This window comes from Staurois parvus, unplaced genomic scaffold (genome assembly GCF_062004578.1).
Source record: "Staurois parvus isolate SC_StPar_1 unplaced genomic scaffold, SC_StPar_1.0 ptg003814l, whole genome shotgun sequence".
Lineage (NCBI taxonomy): Eukaryota > Metazoa > Chordata > Amphibia > Anura > Ranidae > Staurois > Staurois parvus.
This window is the reverse complement of record NW_028321610.1, coordinates 1-17,396: the sequence shown is the minus strand read 5'-3', so window position 1 is coordinate 17,396 and position 17,396 is coordinate 1. Positions and strand designations below refer to the sequence as shown.

Sequence of the window (17,396 nt, the reverse complement as noted above, 5' to 3'; positions counted from 1 at the left end):
TCCCCCGCAGCCATCACCTTTTGTATCCCCTCCCCCTTCCTTTAGATTGTAAGCTCCACGAGCCGGGCCCTCCTATTCCTTCTGTACTGAAATGTATTGTAATTGTACTGTCTCCCTTACATTGTAAAGCGCTGGCAAACTGTTGGCGCGATATAAATCCTGTATTATAATAATAATGATCAGAAAGAAGAAAGACGTGAAATAATAAACTATATAAATCAGTGAAACAAAAAAAAAAAATTGGTGATAAACAGGAACCCCCTACTGTTGTGCTGAATAGCACGAATAAATAAGTGATGTGAGAATATATCCACTGATCTATAGGTGCCAACCTGGCACAATCCGGAAAACTACCAAAAAAAAGACACTCAAAGTGCCCATAAGTGAATAATGAGGTGATTATACCTGAAAAACCACACATTTACCACAAATGAATATAAATCAACACAAACCAACTGATGTAAAACTAAAGAAAAAATATGAACCATATAATAGTGATCCCAAATGGGGATAAAGAGAAATAAAGTGACTAAGCGACACCAATATAAACTGTATATGGTGAAAAAAAGAATATAAGCTGCACCGCCTATAAATATATGGAAGAAAAAATACTAATAATACGTGGCCCCAATAGCGGGGATAGGAAAGTGATGTGCACGTGAACCCATGACACAATCAATATAGGGAGAAAAAACAAAGGCTGCACCGCCTATAAAAAAAGAAATGATACGTGACCCCGATTGCGTGGATAAAAAAAATGGCGTACACGTGAATCCGTGACACAATCAATGGATCAAAATTCCCCCAAAAGTATGCATAAATCAATATATAAAGTGTATCTAACTCAAAAAAAAAAAAAAAAAGTCCAAAACCACCTGAATGGTGGAGGTGTTCTGTAGTCCTTTAAAAGTATATATATATATATGCAGAGCTAGATATCGGGAGTCCAGCACTAGATGAAATGGCCCCTCACCTCCATGAAGCGACCCCACAGGGTCAAAACGCCTTTTAGAAAAAATACCGCACCGATCGGGAAATTGGACCCCCTCCTGCAGGTATAGGGTCCAACGTAGTGTCGATTCCCCCTCACTGGTGGGCAAAAGGTACCGTAAGCAGCCTCCTCAAAGATGTCCCAGAAATGATCACTTGGAGGGCAGCAGGTAGGTGAACATGAACAGCACCAGCTCAAACAGGGGTCTCGCTGCAGACTGGAGCTCCACTTTTGACAGGCAACATGTGACTTCCATTCCACCTAGTCACATACAGTGAAGGAAATGCGTATTTGCTCCCCGGCTGATGTTGAATGTTCGCCCCTCACACAGAAATGATTGGTCTAACAATGGAATGTTCGGTGTAACACTGAGAGACAGAATAGCAACAAAAAATTCAGCAGAAATGCATATCTAACAAATGATGACTGATCTGCATGTTCATGAGGGAAATAAGGATTTGATCCCCTATCATTCAGCAGGATTTCTGGCTACCAGGTGTCTTTCATACAGGTAACAAGCTGAGATTAGAAGCAGTCTCTTAAAGGGAGTGCTGCTAATCTCATTGTGTTACCTGTATAAAAGACACCTGTCCACAGGAGCAACCAAAGCATCAGATTCCAAACTCTCCACCATGGCAAAGACCAAAGAGCTGTCCAAGGATGTCAGGGACAAGATTGTAGACCTACACAAGGCTGGACTGGGCTACCAAACTATGGCCAAGCAGCTTGGTGAGAAGGTGACAACAGTCGGTGCAATCATTCACAAATGGAAGAAACACAAAACAAGTGTCAGTCTCCCTAGGTCTGGTGCACCATGCAAGATCTCACCTCGTGGAGTGTCAATGATCATGAGAACAGTGAGGAATCATCCCAGAACTACACGTGAGGATCTTGTCAATGATCTCCAGGCAGCTGGGACCACAGTCACCAAGAAAACAATTGGTAACACACTACGCCGACAAGGACTGAAATCCTGCAGTGCCCGCAAGGTCCCTCTGCTCAAGAAAGCACATGTCCAGGCCCGTCTGAAGTCTGCCACTGAACATCTGAATGATGTAGAGGAGGACTGGTGGAAAGTGTTGTGGTCAGATGAGACCAAAATCCAGCTCTTTGGCATCAACTCAACTCGCTGTATTTGGAGGAGGAGGAATGCTGCCTATGACCCCAAGAACACCATCCCAACTGTGAAACATGGTGGTGGAAACATTCTGCTTTGGGGGTGTTTTTCTGCTAAGGGGACAGGACAACTGCACTGCATCAAAGGGACGATGGACGAGGCAATGTACCGTCAAATCCTGGGTGAGAACCTTCTTCCCTCAGCCAGGGCATTGAAAATGGGTGGTGGATGGGTGTTCCAGCATGACAATGACCCAAAACACATGGCTAAGGCAACAAAGGAGCGGCTCAAGAAGAAGCACATTAAGGTCCTGGAGTGGCCTAGCCAGTCTCCAGACCTTAATCCGATTGAAAATCTGTGGAGGAAGCTGAAAGTTTGAGTTGCCAAACGTCAGCCACCAAACCTTAATGACTTGGAGAGGATCTGCCAAGAGGAGTGGGCCAAAATCCCTCCTGAGATGTGTGCAAACCTGGGGGCCAACTCCAGGAAACGTCTGACCTCTATGATTGCCAACAAGGGATTTGCTACCAAGTACTAAGTCATGTTTTGTGAAGGGGATCAAATCCTTATTTCCCTCATGAACATGCAGATCAGTCATCATTTGTTAGACGCATTTCTGCTGAATTTGTTGTTGTATTCTGTCTCTCAGTGTTACAATACACCGAACATTCGATTTTTAGACCGATCAGTTCTTTGTGAGGGGTGAACATTCAACATCAGCAGGGGATCAAATACCTATTTCCTTCACTGTATAAGTACACCTAGATATTACATTTTAGGGGGTTCTGGTATATATTTATTCATGTAGATTTCATTTTTATGCAAACTTAAACTTAACAATTTAAACCAATAAGAAGGTGTTGTACCCCTTTCCACAAATATCCGGAGCATATTACTCCTTGAGTGAATACAAACCAAACAACAGACATATACTCGATTTAAAACTCATGGGGTCACTCTGGGCAAGTGAAAGTGGAGCAAAGCACACAAAAGTTACCTGTAAAACACATCAGAAACATGGTCTTTAGTAACATACCCAAACAATGGTTAAAACGGTTAATAAAAAGAAAAATATATATATATAGAAGGCTGAAAAAAATAATTTAGGTTTAAAAAGTTGATTAAATGTTAGTACGAATTGTTATGTATATCAAGAGTGAACAGAGACAACACTTAAAGTTAGTTTCTGTATAGAGAGAAGGACTGACAGTTATAAAAGAATTAAAATGAACCCATCCCAGAGTTTTTACTTACCCCACATATAGCTATATGGTGATAGTAACTAAGACGTCCAAGCCCTGAAACCACCTAGAACGTATGTGCTTCATTCAGCTATCCACTGATCAAACACAGAAGTCAGGTGTACAGCTCAAATGTTACTAAAAGGACCTCATGTAAAAAAACTGAACAAAAGGACTGGTGGAAATGCTGCCTACAGCAACCGATCAGATCCTGTTAATAAACACAACGCAAGTAGTTGGTCACATTTGCCTAGGCTTGTTCTATAATGTAGAGGACATTGGTGGTTTGTCCCACCCAACCCTTCAGTTCAAGAGGCCATCTCTGTCAAATTGGAAAAACCATCTCTGAAAAGAGGAAGAGGCCTTCAAAGCCATCTCTGAACAGAGGAGGAGGCCTTCAAAGCCATCTCTGAACAGAGGAGGAGGCCTTCAAAGCCATCTCTGAACAGAGGAGGAGGCCTTCAAAGCCATCTCTGAACAGAGGAGGAGGCCTTCAAAGCCATCTCTGAACAGAGGAGGAGGCCTTCAAAGCCATCTCTGAACAGAGGAGGAGGCCTTCAAAGCCATCTCTGAACAGAGGAGGAGGCCTTCAAAGCCATCTCTGAACAGAGGAGGAGGCCTTCAAAGCCATCTCTGAACAGAGGAGGAGGCCTTCAAAGCCATCTCTGAACAGAGAAATAGGCCTTCAAAACCATCTCTGAACAGAGAAATAGGCCTTCAAAACCATCTCTGAACAGAGGAAGAGACCTTCAAAACCATCTCTGAACAGAGAAGGCGGCCTTCAAAACCATCTCTGAACAGAGGAGGATGCCTTCAAAACCATCTCTGAACAGAGGAGGAGGCCTTCAAAACCATCTCTGAACAGAGGAAGAGGCCTTCAAAATCATCTGGCTTCCGCATGCAACGTGGGTTTAACATCCCTACCCCAGCAATTTGACAACACTTCACACTAGATGTGTGCCATTCGTTCCGAATCAAAATTCAGAAGAAATTTCATTATTTGGAGATTCTGATGTATCCGAATCACAATAGTAACAAACGTAAACAAATTATAAATACATATTGCAATAAATACAACAAAGTAATAGAATAGAATGGAAGAGAAGAGAATAAACCAGAATAGAAAATAAAGGAACATAATAGAATAAAAAAAAATAAAAGAATAGAATATAAAAAAGAATAGAATAAAATAGAACAAATAGAGCTATCTTCCAAGATTCGAATCGATTTGAAAATAATGAATATACGAAACAAATCCAAATATATGAAATGAATTACGAAAACAAATCATTGTGACAAAATGAATATAACAAAACAAAATGATTAACTTAAATCAGAAAGGAAACAAATGTTTCCGTCGTGCACATTTCTACTTCACACCTTCAGCCATGTAAATCCAAGGATTAACACCTATGCAGACTTCCTAATACCAAGGGTGGGTAGTAGGAAGGCCTAATACATGGTGGTTCCACAACTTTCACATCTTCCATTCTGTTCTTAGCTACTCAACATCTGCCTTGACCCATTCCGTGGTGATTGTATTAAGGCACAGGTGTCAAACTGGTGGCCCTCCAGCTGTTGCCAAACTACAAGTCCCATGAGGAATTGCAAGATTGACAATTACAAGCATGACTCCCAAAGGTAGAGGCATGATAGGACCCTGTAGTTTCGCAACAGCTGGAGGGCCGCCAGTTTGACACCCCTGTATGAAGGTATCTGTGCTACCCGTGTGGATAGAACTGCTGGGGTATGTTCTGGTACCTCTGAAGAAGTGGATTGGAGAAGCTACGAAACTTCCTCATCACCACAGCACAAGTCTAGTTCTATGTGACCAACTACTACTAGATATACCATGACCTGGATGAAGAAAAACCTTCACAGACAATGCAGACCAGCTGTGCCCCAAAGGGGAGATTTAGCTCTACTTCCTGTCAAGCAGACATAACAGGAAGTAAAAGGAAACGTCAACCTTCAGCCATGTAAATCCAATGATTAACACCCTTTACAGATTTGCCGACACAGAGGGATGGGATTATGTCATTTGAGAAGGTGGTTCCATAGTTTGCACACCCCCTTTTCCTTTTCTTCAACAATCAACATTTGCCTTGACACATTCCATAGTGATTGGATCAAGGCGTCTGTGCTGCCGGGAGTAGGTATAAATCCAGGGCTGCGTTCCTGACACTCATTAGAACAGAAGAAGCAGCTTGGAAAAGCTATGAAACATCTTCACCATTATGGAATAATTCCAGTTGAATGTGATGAACGACTTACTAGCTTCTTCTATACAAGGTAACTGGTCATGGTAAGATTTCCCCTCTGTGCCTGGTCTGGCGATGACTTAAAATGTTGGATTTTCCCTCACTTTTAGTTCCAGTGACAAAGCTCACAGAAGAAATGAAGAGGATGAATCACCCCACAGGGGACACAGGCAGGATCTGACAAAGGTTCTAGCACAATGTCCCTTTAACAGGATCTCAATGCCCAGGGGGCAGGAATGAATGCCCAATCTAGTGAGCACTGTGATTGGCTATCACAGTGGTCACATGATTAGCAACCGATCCCTCTGGCTCCCAACCATTACTAGAAGCCAGGAGCTGTCTGACCGTCGTGCTGGGAGCGTGCAGTGAGTGCACTCTCCGCACAGCAACTTCAGCCATCCATGGATACACATGGACATGCGGGGTGTGGACATCAGGGCCGGTGCTAGACTACTTTGCGCCCCAGGCAAGGCCAGCTACTTGCACCCCCCCCCCCCCCCCCCAATAGAACTGTACACACTGCTCCCCTTCCTGCACACACTGCCCGCCCTCTTTCTCCTGCACACACTGCCCCCTCTATTGCTACACCCCCTTCCTGCAAACACTGCCCCCTCTATTGCTACACCCCCTTCCTGCAAACACTGCCCCCTCTATTGCTACACCCCCTTCCTGCAAACACTGCCCATTCTATTGCTACACCCCCTTCCTGCAAACACTGCCCCCTCTATTGCTACACCCCCTTCCTGCAAACACTGCCCATTCTATTGCTACACCCCCTTCTTGCACACACTGCCCCCTCTATTGCCACACCCCCTTCCTGCACACACTGCCCCCTCTATTGCCACACCCCCTTCCTGCACACACTGCCCCCTCTATTGCTACACCCCCTTCCTGCACACACTGCCCCCTCTATTGCTACACCCCCTTCCTGCACACACTGCCCTCCTTTAATGCTACACCCCCCCTCTTGAACACACTGTGACCTTTAACCCTACACCCCCCATTCCTGCAAACACTGAGCCCTTTAACCCTACACCCCCCTTCCTGCACACACTGTGCCCTTTAATTCTACACCCCCCCCCCTCCTGCACACACTGTGCACTTTAACCCTACACCCCCCTTCCTGCACACACTGTGCCCTTTAATTCAACACCCCCCCCCCTTCCTGCACACACTGTGCACTTTAACCCGTCCCCCCTTCCTGTACACACTGCCCTGTACAGACCATAAATCCGTCAGATATAACTCCCCCCCCCCCCCCCCCACAAAAGAGCTAAGTTCAGGAGATGACTGCTTAAAGTGGTTGTTAAACTCAGTCAAGAAATATTAAAGCATATCCCTCGTTAGTGTATACTTGTTTCAATCCAGGGCACTCTCAGTGTCATTTCTGTGACAATCAGCACTGAATAGAACAAAAAATAAAAATAAATCAAACAAGTGCTCACATGCGAAGGCTGAATTACTGAGATTGCATTTAATTTACCGTATTCTGAGGGGGGGGGGAAACAGATCACCCAGGGAAACGCCAAACAAAATAGAGAATATACACCATACATAATCTACATAGATAGAGCCATCATACCAATTACTGTACTCCTTCTACAAAGGCATTGTTTTTTTCCACTTTGCATTCTAATGCTAGATGAAGTTTACTATGGGATGCACCTGCTGTCAGCTCTATAGAAGGAAATGGCTCATTTGGGCCAGCTTGGCCAAAACAAACCATTAGGCTAGGTTCACATATGTGCGGGTGGAGTCGCTGTGGATCCGCACGAAAATCCGTGCAGCCGCACCACCCGCACAGAGGAATGCAGACACACAGGCAGGTACCATTAGTTCTAATGGCACGCCGTCCACACTGGAAAACGCAACCGTACTGGGAACCTCGGCTGCGTTTTCAGAGGAAGTGCAGGGACTTCTTCCCTACGTGTCACGGGAGTCCATTCACATGAATGGGCTCTCGTGCCCACGCAAAACGCGGCCCACCCGGCCGCATATATGTGAACCAGGGCTTAAAGTGAAAGTAAACCTGGACTTCAAGGGACTGAGATCGAGCTCTGCAGTCACTTTTGCAGCAGTTGTTTTCTTATTCCGGGTCACAATCCTGCGCAATGTCTCTTTCGGTCAGTTGACCAAGTCGACCGCGCTTATCAGCAGGGGTGGACTGACCATATGGAAACTCGGGCATTGCCCGAGGGCCCGGGGTCAGTAAGGGGCCCCATGAGATGGGACTGGTACCTTTTATAGGCTTTTTTGGGTGTGTTTTGAGTGTAGGCAAGGACACAGGGGCCCCATGATCCCCAATTGCCTGGGGGCCCCATGAGTTGTCAGTCTGCCCCTGTTCCTAACCCTCTTGTATTGAACTGTATTGTTGCTGTATTGTCTCCTGTTAAATTGTAAAGCGCTGAGCAAACTGTTGGCGCCATAAATCCTGTATAATATAAAAAAAAAAAATAGGGTACAGGGGCCCCATGATCCCCAAATGATGTTTGCCCAGAAACTTTTGATACTGTACCTCGCGACGCGACAAAAAAAATTGGCAACTTCAGTCACAGAGGCGCCAGCTAATCATCACCAACAATTTGCCCTCTTTGAAGCTCAGGAAGCTCTGATATGAACGTGAGGCTTCCCACCGGTGAGCTAGGGGTCTCATCACACAGCGAAAGCAAAAGAATGTTACATCACTTTCGCTTTCAACGTGAAACATGTTGTCACTTTCAAATCTGCAAATCCTATAGTGTTTCAGTTTCTTTTGTCTAACCCCTGTATGAGGTCCAAATCGTCTTGGTCAGAATGTTCGGTATTCATCATTGGGAACCCAATCCTGTCAGCTGACCTCGGGACAATGAGACATGGAGACAAAGTACCCTCTGACCAAGGGAATATAAAATCGTGGGGTTAGGGGATATTGAAGGAAAAAAAAGGGAGGGGGTGGGGTGAGGGAATGAGGGTTTGCATAGCCATGAGGAAAGGCCAAGAGAATTGGAGGGCTAAGAAGGGTGAGAAGGGCGCTGGCCTTTCCCTTCAGATCACATCCTCCCTCCCCCAGGGGCAGAACGCTGTAGTGGGCCCCCAGGAACAAGGTGCTCACATCAAGGGGAAGGAAGTGCTGGACCTGGAGTTAGGTTTTAAATATGTGCTTGTGTTCTGCTTTTGGCACCTTTCCCCTTGTTTGCCCAATTGTTACTCGAACAAAGAGCTGACCTTCAGCAACCACTATGAATAATCAATTCCCTCTACACTGCTGAAGACCAGACAGGGAACACCTAAAGATTTACAAGATCCAGCACCCCACACCTTTCTTCTATGTTTACTTTTCGAGTCAGGGAGTCACCAGAGGAGAGCCAGTTGCTTCCTTGTCAACAGCCTGACCTCACGCAATCTCCCAGCACTTGAAAGAGCACCACAGAGTGAAACATCAGAGCTCTGAAGCTCAATGGAAGAACAATTTCTGGATTCTGTTACTACGGTTATGCAAACCAGGAAGCTAAAAGACGGCATGAAAAGTTAGGCATTTGAAAGGGCAACAGGTTTCAGACCTTGGGTGCCTGCCGATTCTCAAGCTGTAGAGTTAACGTGACAGGGAGCAGAATGATGGCTTTCAGAGATAAGCCCGCACAAACCGAACGACAAAATTTAAATGAGCAGAATTTGAATGAGACAGGTTCTCTTTAAAGGAAGCACAGTTGGAATTTGCAATGAATAAATATGGCTGCCCCCATAAACATATAAGATTACAAACAGCAACGAGGTAATTCAAACGTTACCGAAGATAAATGAGGTAATTTATCATAGACAAATCACACTCATATAGATTGTAAGCTCCAAGGAGGAGGGCCCTCCTAAACAGGGGCGGACTGACCATTCGAGCACTCGGGCACTGCCCGAGGGCCTGGGGTCAGTAGGGGGACCCATAACATGCCCCTGGTACCTTTTATAGGCTTTTTTGGGTGTGTTTTGAGTGTAGGCAAGGACACAGGGGCCCCATGATCCCCAATTGCCTGGGGGCCCCATGAGTTGTCAGTCTGCTCCTAACCCTCTTGTATTGAACTGTATTGTCTCCCGTTATATTGTAAAGCGCTGAGCAAACTGTTGGCTATATAAATCCTGTATAATAATAATATAAACTATAAAAAAAAAAAATAGAATAAAAATGAGCGGCATCTGATTGGTTGCTATGGGCAACACAAACCCTTTCCTTTTCCTTCCTCCCGCTATTATACGTGAGGTCCGGTGTATTTGGAAGTCCATTGTTTGAGCATGGTTAGACTAGGATAATGGATACTTACTATGGCAAAACTACTATTTAGGTCACCAAGGTAGGAAGTGCCCAATGGATTCATTACCTATGCCGCTTCCTGACGTCCCGTTTGAGGTAGAACCGTTGGAACCAATCCCCAAGGAGCTGGAATTGGCGGATACGCTTCCTGAAGCTGCTGACCCAGTACCAGACTGGGAATCCTCTTGCAGCAAGAGATCAAAAAGTTCACTAGAAGCAGAGTGGCTGTCATTGTTCCCGCTGTCCACCGCCGCGTCCGTCTGTTGAGGAAGACACAAAGCAGATGTGTAGCACGTTTAATCGCTGTATTAGCTTCTTGTGGGAGAAGGAACACAGCATTGAGAACATTCAATGTTCTAAAGGTTGGACAACTAAGTTGGTTTTTGGTTTTGGTAGATCTCACAAAGTCAATAAAAACCAAATCATTACATATACAGCTTTCATTAAAACATTCCTGGTGATCCAGCCTATGAAGGTCTTTCTTAAGGCACTTCCGGTTACAGGAGACAAAGCTCTATCCCCGTCTCCCAATGGTGCTTCTACATTGTCGTCATGTCACATGGGCTGTCAATGAAAACTAAAAGTGACCATGTACCACACAATACAAGAACGGTCCAAGGTTTCTGCTACATTAGTCCTTTTGATATCTCCTTTGGTCGTGAATTACAAAGCCAACCATAAATCATTATCAGGCCTCGTTTACACTTGCTTCAAAATGTTGCATTGGACACGCTTTTTTTTTAAAGCGCTCTAAATGCCAATCAAAGCCACGGTCACTAAATAAAATAGTATGCTTACAGTCCTGTTCACACTGTTATGTTTGCTTTGCTTCAAAAATTATACACCATGTCGCCTTCTTGGTGCTTCAAAGCATCTCCAAGGCCTCCGCAGAAGTCTATGACAACACTGGCTAAAGGCACGTGCAGCTTTTGAAGGGCATGTGTTCAAGGTTAGCTTAGCTTTGTTTTGGAGGTATTGCAGGTATGAGATATCCCAGGTTGCACTGGGAAACCAACAAGCAGAAGGCGAGCGGGGTGCAGACTGGAGTGGAGCAACTAGCAGATGGCAAGCGTATTGTGCAACATGGGAATGCTATAGTGGAAGGTGAATGGGACTGAAGAGTGAGGATTGATCAGCGGAGGCTCAGGAAAGCTGGGGGACCGGAGCAGGAGAAAATAGCAGATGTCACATGTGGCTTGCAGAGAGGAGGGTCAGAAAGCCAGGGGTCATCAGAGCTGATGGTTACTACTGAGTGGGCAATGAACAGAGCTGATGGTTACTACTGAGCGGGGAATGAGCAGAGCTGATGGTTACTACTGAGCGGGGGATGAGCAGAGCTGATGGTTACTACTGAGCGGGGGATGAGCAGAGCTGATGGTTACTACTGAGCGGGGGATGAGCAGAGCTGATGGTTACTACTGAGCAGGGGACCAGCAGAGCTTTTGGTTACTACTGAGCAGGGGACCAGGAGAGCCGATGGTTACTACTGAGCAGGGGGATGAGCAGAGCTGATGGTTACTACTGAGCAGGGGATGAGCAGAGCTGATAGCTACTACTGAGCAGGGGATGAACAGAGCTGATGGTTACTACTGAGCAGGGGAATGAGCAGAGCTTATGGTTACTACTGAGCAGGGGACCAGCAGAGCCAATGGTTACTACTGAGTGGGGGATGAGCAGAGCTGATGGTTACTACTGAGCAGGGGATGAAGAGAGCTGAGGGTTACTACTGAGTGGGGAATGAACAGAGCTGATGGTTACTACTGAGCAGGGGATGAACAGAGCTGAGGGTTACTAGTGAGTGGGGAATGAACAGAGCTGAGGGTTACTACTGAGCAGGGAATGAGCAGAACGGATGGCTACTACTAAGTGGAGGATCAGCAAAGCTAGGTGGTTTCTACAGAGCAGGAAATCAGCAGAGCTGGGGGTTACTAAGGAGTGGAAGATCAGGAGAGCTAGAGGTTACTACCGAGCTGGGGATCTGCTGAACGATGGTACTAATGAGCTGAGGTTCTACCGGGCCACTTTAAAACAAATAGAAAATCAACACAAACAGGGCATTTGCCAAGATTTATTAAAACTTTAAAAGAGTATCACAAAAGCATCAAAAACACATTAAAAAAAAGCATGACAAAGAGGTAGGAGCTTTGAAGTGTTACTAAACCCAGGACCTTGCATTTAGTATATCTGGTCTCCCACAGTACACAGAACATGGGAATTCAAGTATTTTAGTAAATATAAACTGTTATATACCCATTATTATCAGCAGTTAGAGCAGTCTTGTGACTTTATCAGTGTCCAGCAGAGCACGGGTTAAAGCTTGTAGGAGAAGCGTTCATTCTCCTGATTGTCCTATGAGGCTGCATAACCCCTGACCCTCTGTCTGGACAGTGCTGATTGGCCCTGTGCTAATCAGATGCACTCTCTCAAGAAAAAAGCAAAACAAAAAACAACTCTCTAGCAATATACACTGAGCATGTATAATATATAACTGAGCATGTGCAGCTTACTCCCACGGCTCTGCTCTATCAGCAGATGGTTTGGGGACAGTAGAAGAGTAGGATCAAGAGAAGACAGGATCAAACAGCCTTTTTACACAATGTAGAGGATTAACCTCTTAGGTTCCACAGTGAGTATAACAAGCATGTTTTACTGCATCTACAGACTGATTGTACTGTGGTGGGTTTAGTAACACTTGTTAAAATGTGTGTTAAAATCGAAGCAAGTGTAAACAAGGCTTTATGGACAAAACATAAAACTCACACATTTAATATCCGACTGGTTCTCAGTGTTGGCTCCCTCTTGAGGCTCTGCCGGCTTGGGTAATTCCTCCTGAAGGAGGACCAATTGCAGGGGAGAGCTGCTTCTAGAGTTACTGAAGAGGTGTGGATCTTCGGTTTGTGCTTCCTGCTGTCCTTCAGCAGACATGGGGGATGAAGCTCGAGAAGCTGGGTCCACAAAGTCTGTAGGGATCTGGGATGGAACATTCTGAGGGGTGCTGGGCATTCCAGTATACGGATAAGCTGGTGGGCAAGGGTACTGAGAAGGGAAGAAAGGCTGAGGTATCTGTGGGTTCATGGGTGGGTACATATTGTAGTTGGGGAGGAAAACAGCCATGAGGGTACCCATGTAAGGTGAGGGGAATCCTGGGAAGGTCTGCATGTTGTAGGAAATGTTGGACTGCGGTATGGACTCGGGAGCCACGGTTGAGGTGGTACAGTCCCCTGCCACCGTGGTAGTCATGTGCGGCATCTGAAAACCCGGCATAGAGTAGGCCGGTTGGATTGGGATCATCACAGGAGGGGGGAAAGCCATATTCGAAGGGCTTGGATGAGAAACTTCAGATGGCGGCCAAGACTGTGGCAAAGGACCTGGCCTCCTTGGCCGTGGTGGCAGATTGGGATGAGAACCATTACTGTCCGAAGATTCCATGGGTTTCTGCCGTTTGTGCTTACCCTGTTTTTTACCTTTCTTCCAAGCAGCTGGAGAGGTCAGCTGAGAAGAGTGTTCACCTGCATAAATAAAGAACATCCAATCAACAAAAAAAAAAACCTCTTAGGAAAAAGAGCACATATTGACCTAAAGCCATCTTAAACTCTATTTTAATTTAGAGTGTTGAATGTTAAGATTTTAGAAATACGATGGTAAGTTGTTCATTCATGGAAAAACGTGAAGTGAACATGTGGTAGAAGTCCAGACTCTGATGGCGACAAATACCTTGGATACCTTGTTCATGGGAGCATGCCTTGCTGTGGCTGTCCTCTTGCAGATAGCTGCTGTACGGAGACTGCAGGAGCCTCTGCCGGAACTGGTCCACGTAATTCTGTTCCTCTTTCTGCGTGTGAGCAGAAAGAACTTCCTTCGTCAACCCAACCTGCTTAAACTCCTCCGGTGCCATCGTGGAACCGGCTGCTTGTGAAGACCTCATCTCAATCTGGTCAATGCCACCAGTGGCATCTTCTAGGGCCGTCACCTCTGAATACACAACACATCACGGCAGTAAATAAACTGTGCAAGAACAGTAAACAAAGGCAGTAATACAGTAAAGTGGGGAAAAAAAGACAATCAAGCCCTTCTCTAATTTTAAACTGTACAAATTCTATTCATCCCAAAGGAAAAAAAAAACAAGACCCCAGCGAGGCGACAATGAGTGTCTCTCTAGCCAAAATTTATTCTTTTTTTTCCCTTTTTTTTTAAAATGGACAGTGTAGGAAATATTTAGAACCCCTGCTGGCTTTTGTTTCATGTCTGTGGTTCTGTACAGGAGATTTTCCCCGACTTCCTGCCCTGGGGACATCACCAGGACAAGAAATGAGGGAGAAACCTCCAACAGGGATACAATAGTAATAAACAACTTATTAATTGAGTGGGGAAGGCTAGAACCTGTGTTAGCATTTTACTGACCCCATTGGGGTTTCCCTTTACTTCCTGCCTCAGTGACTGTGGTGTCACCAGGACAGGATGTGAAGGAAAATTTCCTGAACAGGACCACAGACAGAAAAAAAACAACCTTGACAGAGGTTCTATTTCCTACTCTAGCCAAAAACCTAAAGAGAAAAAAACATTTTGGCTAAAGTTATACTATAAAAAAAAAATTGGGGTCTTGTGTATTAAAAGTAACTCAAAACAGTCCCCTTGTTGCCTTTACCAACCAATCAAATGCAAACTTATAATAAATAATAATAAGAATAAATACAATAAGCAAAAAGGAACACCCTCCTCGAGAAAGCTTTTCATACACAAGCTAATGAAATGATGGTGGTAGTAAAAAAAAAAATAAAAAAAACCAATTCTAGGTAAAAAATGTTAGAAAAAAAAAATTAAAAAAATTTAGATGGCCAAGTTTTCATCCAAATTAGATGATATGAAAAATAAAACTAATGCAACACACAATATGACAGCTGTTTTGTAATTAATTTCATTTTGCAAAAGCTAATTTTGTAAAATTACAGTAAAAAATTGAAAAAATGACACATTTAACACTGTAGTCAAAGACCTAACCAAAGTTTTTAAAAGTTTTAGATACCAAAATGTCACAGTGTCTTGTGGCGTATGCAAAGACCTCAAAAAGAATTTATTCAGGTAGTCGTAGCAAATTTGCGTAAATTTTATCAGACGAAAAAAAAAAAGGCAAAAAAAAAAAAGACCAAAAAAAAAAAAAAAGTTTTAAAATAAAGCTAGTTGGAGCTTTGTAGCTGTTGCCTTCTGTCGTGGCATATAACTCAAAATGAAGAATTGAAAAAATACTTCCAACTTGGCCAAACGTCTGATTTCGGTTGTACTGATGAAATTTGTACGTCATAAGCTCCATGTACAGAGCTGACACATCAGAGCCACCAGCATGAGATGAAAAAGACCTTCATCCTCTCCCTAATCTATTTCCACTATATACTGCAGTTGCTGGAGATGTGCTGGTATCTGTTCAAAAAAGCCAGCAAGCATTGGCGTGCAGAATCCTGCACAGCGGACTCGGAATCAGCGTGCCCATTTGTTGTAACTAGAATAATGGAGATTTGTGGCAGTACAAAAATAGAATAGGAGAAAGTAACAATAGGTTCTAGCTAGAGACTGATCGACAAATCTATACGAAGCACTAGTTTAATGGAGGGGGGAGAGGGAGGGAAGGGAAGGGAGGGAAGGGAAGGGAGGGAAGGGAGGGGAGGGAGGGGAGGGAAGGGAAGGGAGGGAAGGGAAGGGAGGGAAGGGAGGGGAGGGAAGGAAGGAAGGGAAGGAAAGGGAGGAAAGGGAGGGAGCAGGGAGAGGGAGGGAGACAAGGTGAAGGAGGAAAGAAGAAGGAGAGGAGACGAAGGAAGAGAGAAGAAGAGGAAGACGAGGCAAAGGAGGAGAGAAAAAGAAGAAGAGGAGAAGAAGGAGAGGGAGGAGAAGGAGGAGGAGAAGGAGGAGGAGAAGGAGGAGGAGGAGGAGGAGGAGAAGGAGGAGGAGAAGGAGGAGAAGGGGCGAAAAAGAAGAAGGAGATGAGGAGAAGAAGGTGAGGAGGAGGAGAAGAAGGTGAGGAGGAGGAGAAGAAGGTGAGGAGGAGGAGAAGGAGAAGGAGGAGGAGGAGGAGGAGGAGAAGGAGGAGAAGGAGGAGAAGAAGAAGGAGAAGAAGAAGGAGAAGAAGAAGGAGAAGAAGAAGGAGAAGAAGAAGAAGAGGCGAAGAAGGAGAAGAAGAAGAAGAAGACGAGGCGAAGAAGGAGGAGATGAGGCGAAGAAGGAGGAGATGAGGCGAAGAAGAAGAAGAAAGAGAAAAAGACAAGGTGGAGGAGGAGAGAAGAGGAAGGAGACAATGCGAAGGAGGAGGGTGAAGGAGAACAGAAGAAGAATGAGACATGGCAAAGGAGGAAAGAAGGAGACATGGCAAAGGAGGACAGAAGAAGAAGGAGACAAGGCGAAGGAGGACAGAAGAAGAAGAAGGAGACATGGCGAAGGAGGAAAGAATAAGGAGATATGGCAAAGGAGGAAAGGAGGAGATGAGGTAAAGCAGAAATAAAGAAGGAGAGAAGGTGTAGGAGGAAAGAAAAAGAAGACGAAAGATGGAGAGAAGGCAGGAAGGAGGAGGAAAGAAGGAAGGAGAGAAGATAAAGCAGGGAAGAAAGAGAAGACTAAGGAAGGAAGATGGAGAGAAGGCAAGATGGAGAGAAGGCAAGATGGAGAGAAGGCAAGATGGAGAGAAGGCAAGATGGAGAGATGGCAAGATGGAGAGATGGCAAGATGGAGCGAAGGGAAGATGGAGCGAAGGGAAGATGGAGCGAAGGGAAGATGGAGCGAAGGGAAGATGGAGCGAAGGGAAGATGGAGCGAAGGGAAGATGGAGCGAAGGGAAGATGGAGCGAAGGGAAGATGGAGCGAAGGGAAGATGGAGCGAAGGGAAGATGGAGCGAAGGCGAAGGATGGAAAAGGTAGAAAAGGTAAAGGAGCAAAGGAGGAGGAAGAAGAGAAGAAAAGACAAAGGAGGGACAGAAAGTGAAAGAGAAAAGAAGCACAGAAAACAAAAAGGAGGGAAGAGGGAAGGAAAGGAAAAAAAAAATTAAGAGATAAGACAGAAAGGAAAAAATAATTAGGAAAGGGAGGGAACAATAAATGACAGAAAAAGCTCAGTTGGCAGGACAAGCTGGCTGGCATATGTTAACATCTTCAGGAAATAGATAAGACGATGAATCCTCCAGGATATGGAAAGATGAGAAGTACCTGACTCAGGCTGTGGAACATGCACAATGGTACTGCTGTAGCTACACTGGCTGGTGACGGACACAACACTCATGGCCTTGATGGACAGTGTGAGATCGGTCAGTGGAGCTCCCACCACGGCTGCTGTTGTCTGAGCGTCGGTTGTAACCATGGACTCCGCTGATAACTGGCTTGTAGGCGCTGCTAGCTCAGGAACATCTTGCAACGATACAATAAATTCGAGGACAGTGTTGAAGTGGAAGTCATCAAGGTCTCTCAAGTTAATCAATCAACTCCATAGAGAATTGCCTACCAAAAAAGCTTTGCAAACTAAAAGTAATGGA

The 17,396-nt window shown here is 45.0% G+C and overlaps 1 protein-coding gene across 1 annotated transcript in view; it reads right to left on the bottom strand.

Annotated features, from left to right (window-relative positions):
* The window catches only part of LOC149427367 (period circadian protein homolog 3-like), a 35,727-nt gene extending 18,417 nt beyond the window's left edge, over positions 1-17,310 (bottom strand). Inside the window, exons 1-4 of the mRNA XM_089668087.1 lie at positions 17,074-17,310; positions 13,613-13,861; positions 12,650-13,398; positions 9,957-10,149 (exon numbers count right to left, since the gene is read on the bottom strand). Of these exons, the coding sequence (XP_089524213.1) occupies positions 9,957-10,149; positions 12,650-13,398; positions 13,613-13,861; positions 17,074-17,224 (1,342 nt within the window). The 5' untranslated portion in view covers positions 17,225-17,310. The remainder of the gene's footprint in view (positions 1-9,956; positions 10,150-12,649; positions 13,399-13,612; positions 13,862-17,073) is intronic.
* Between the last annotated feature and the right edge of the window lie 86 nt (positions 17,311-17,396).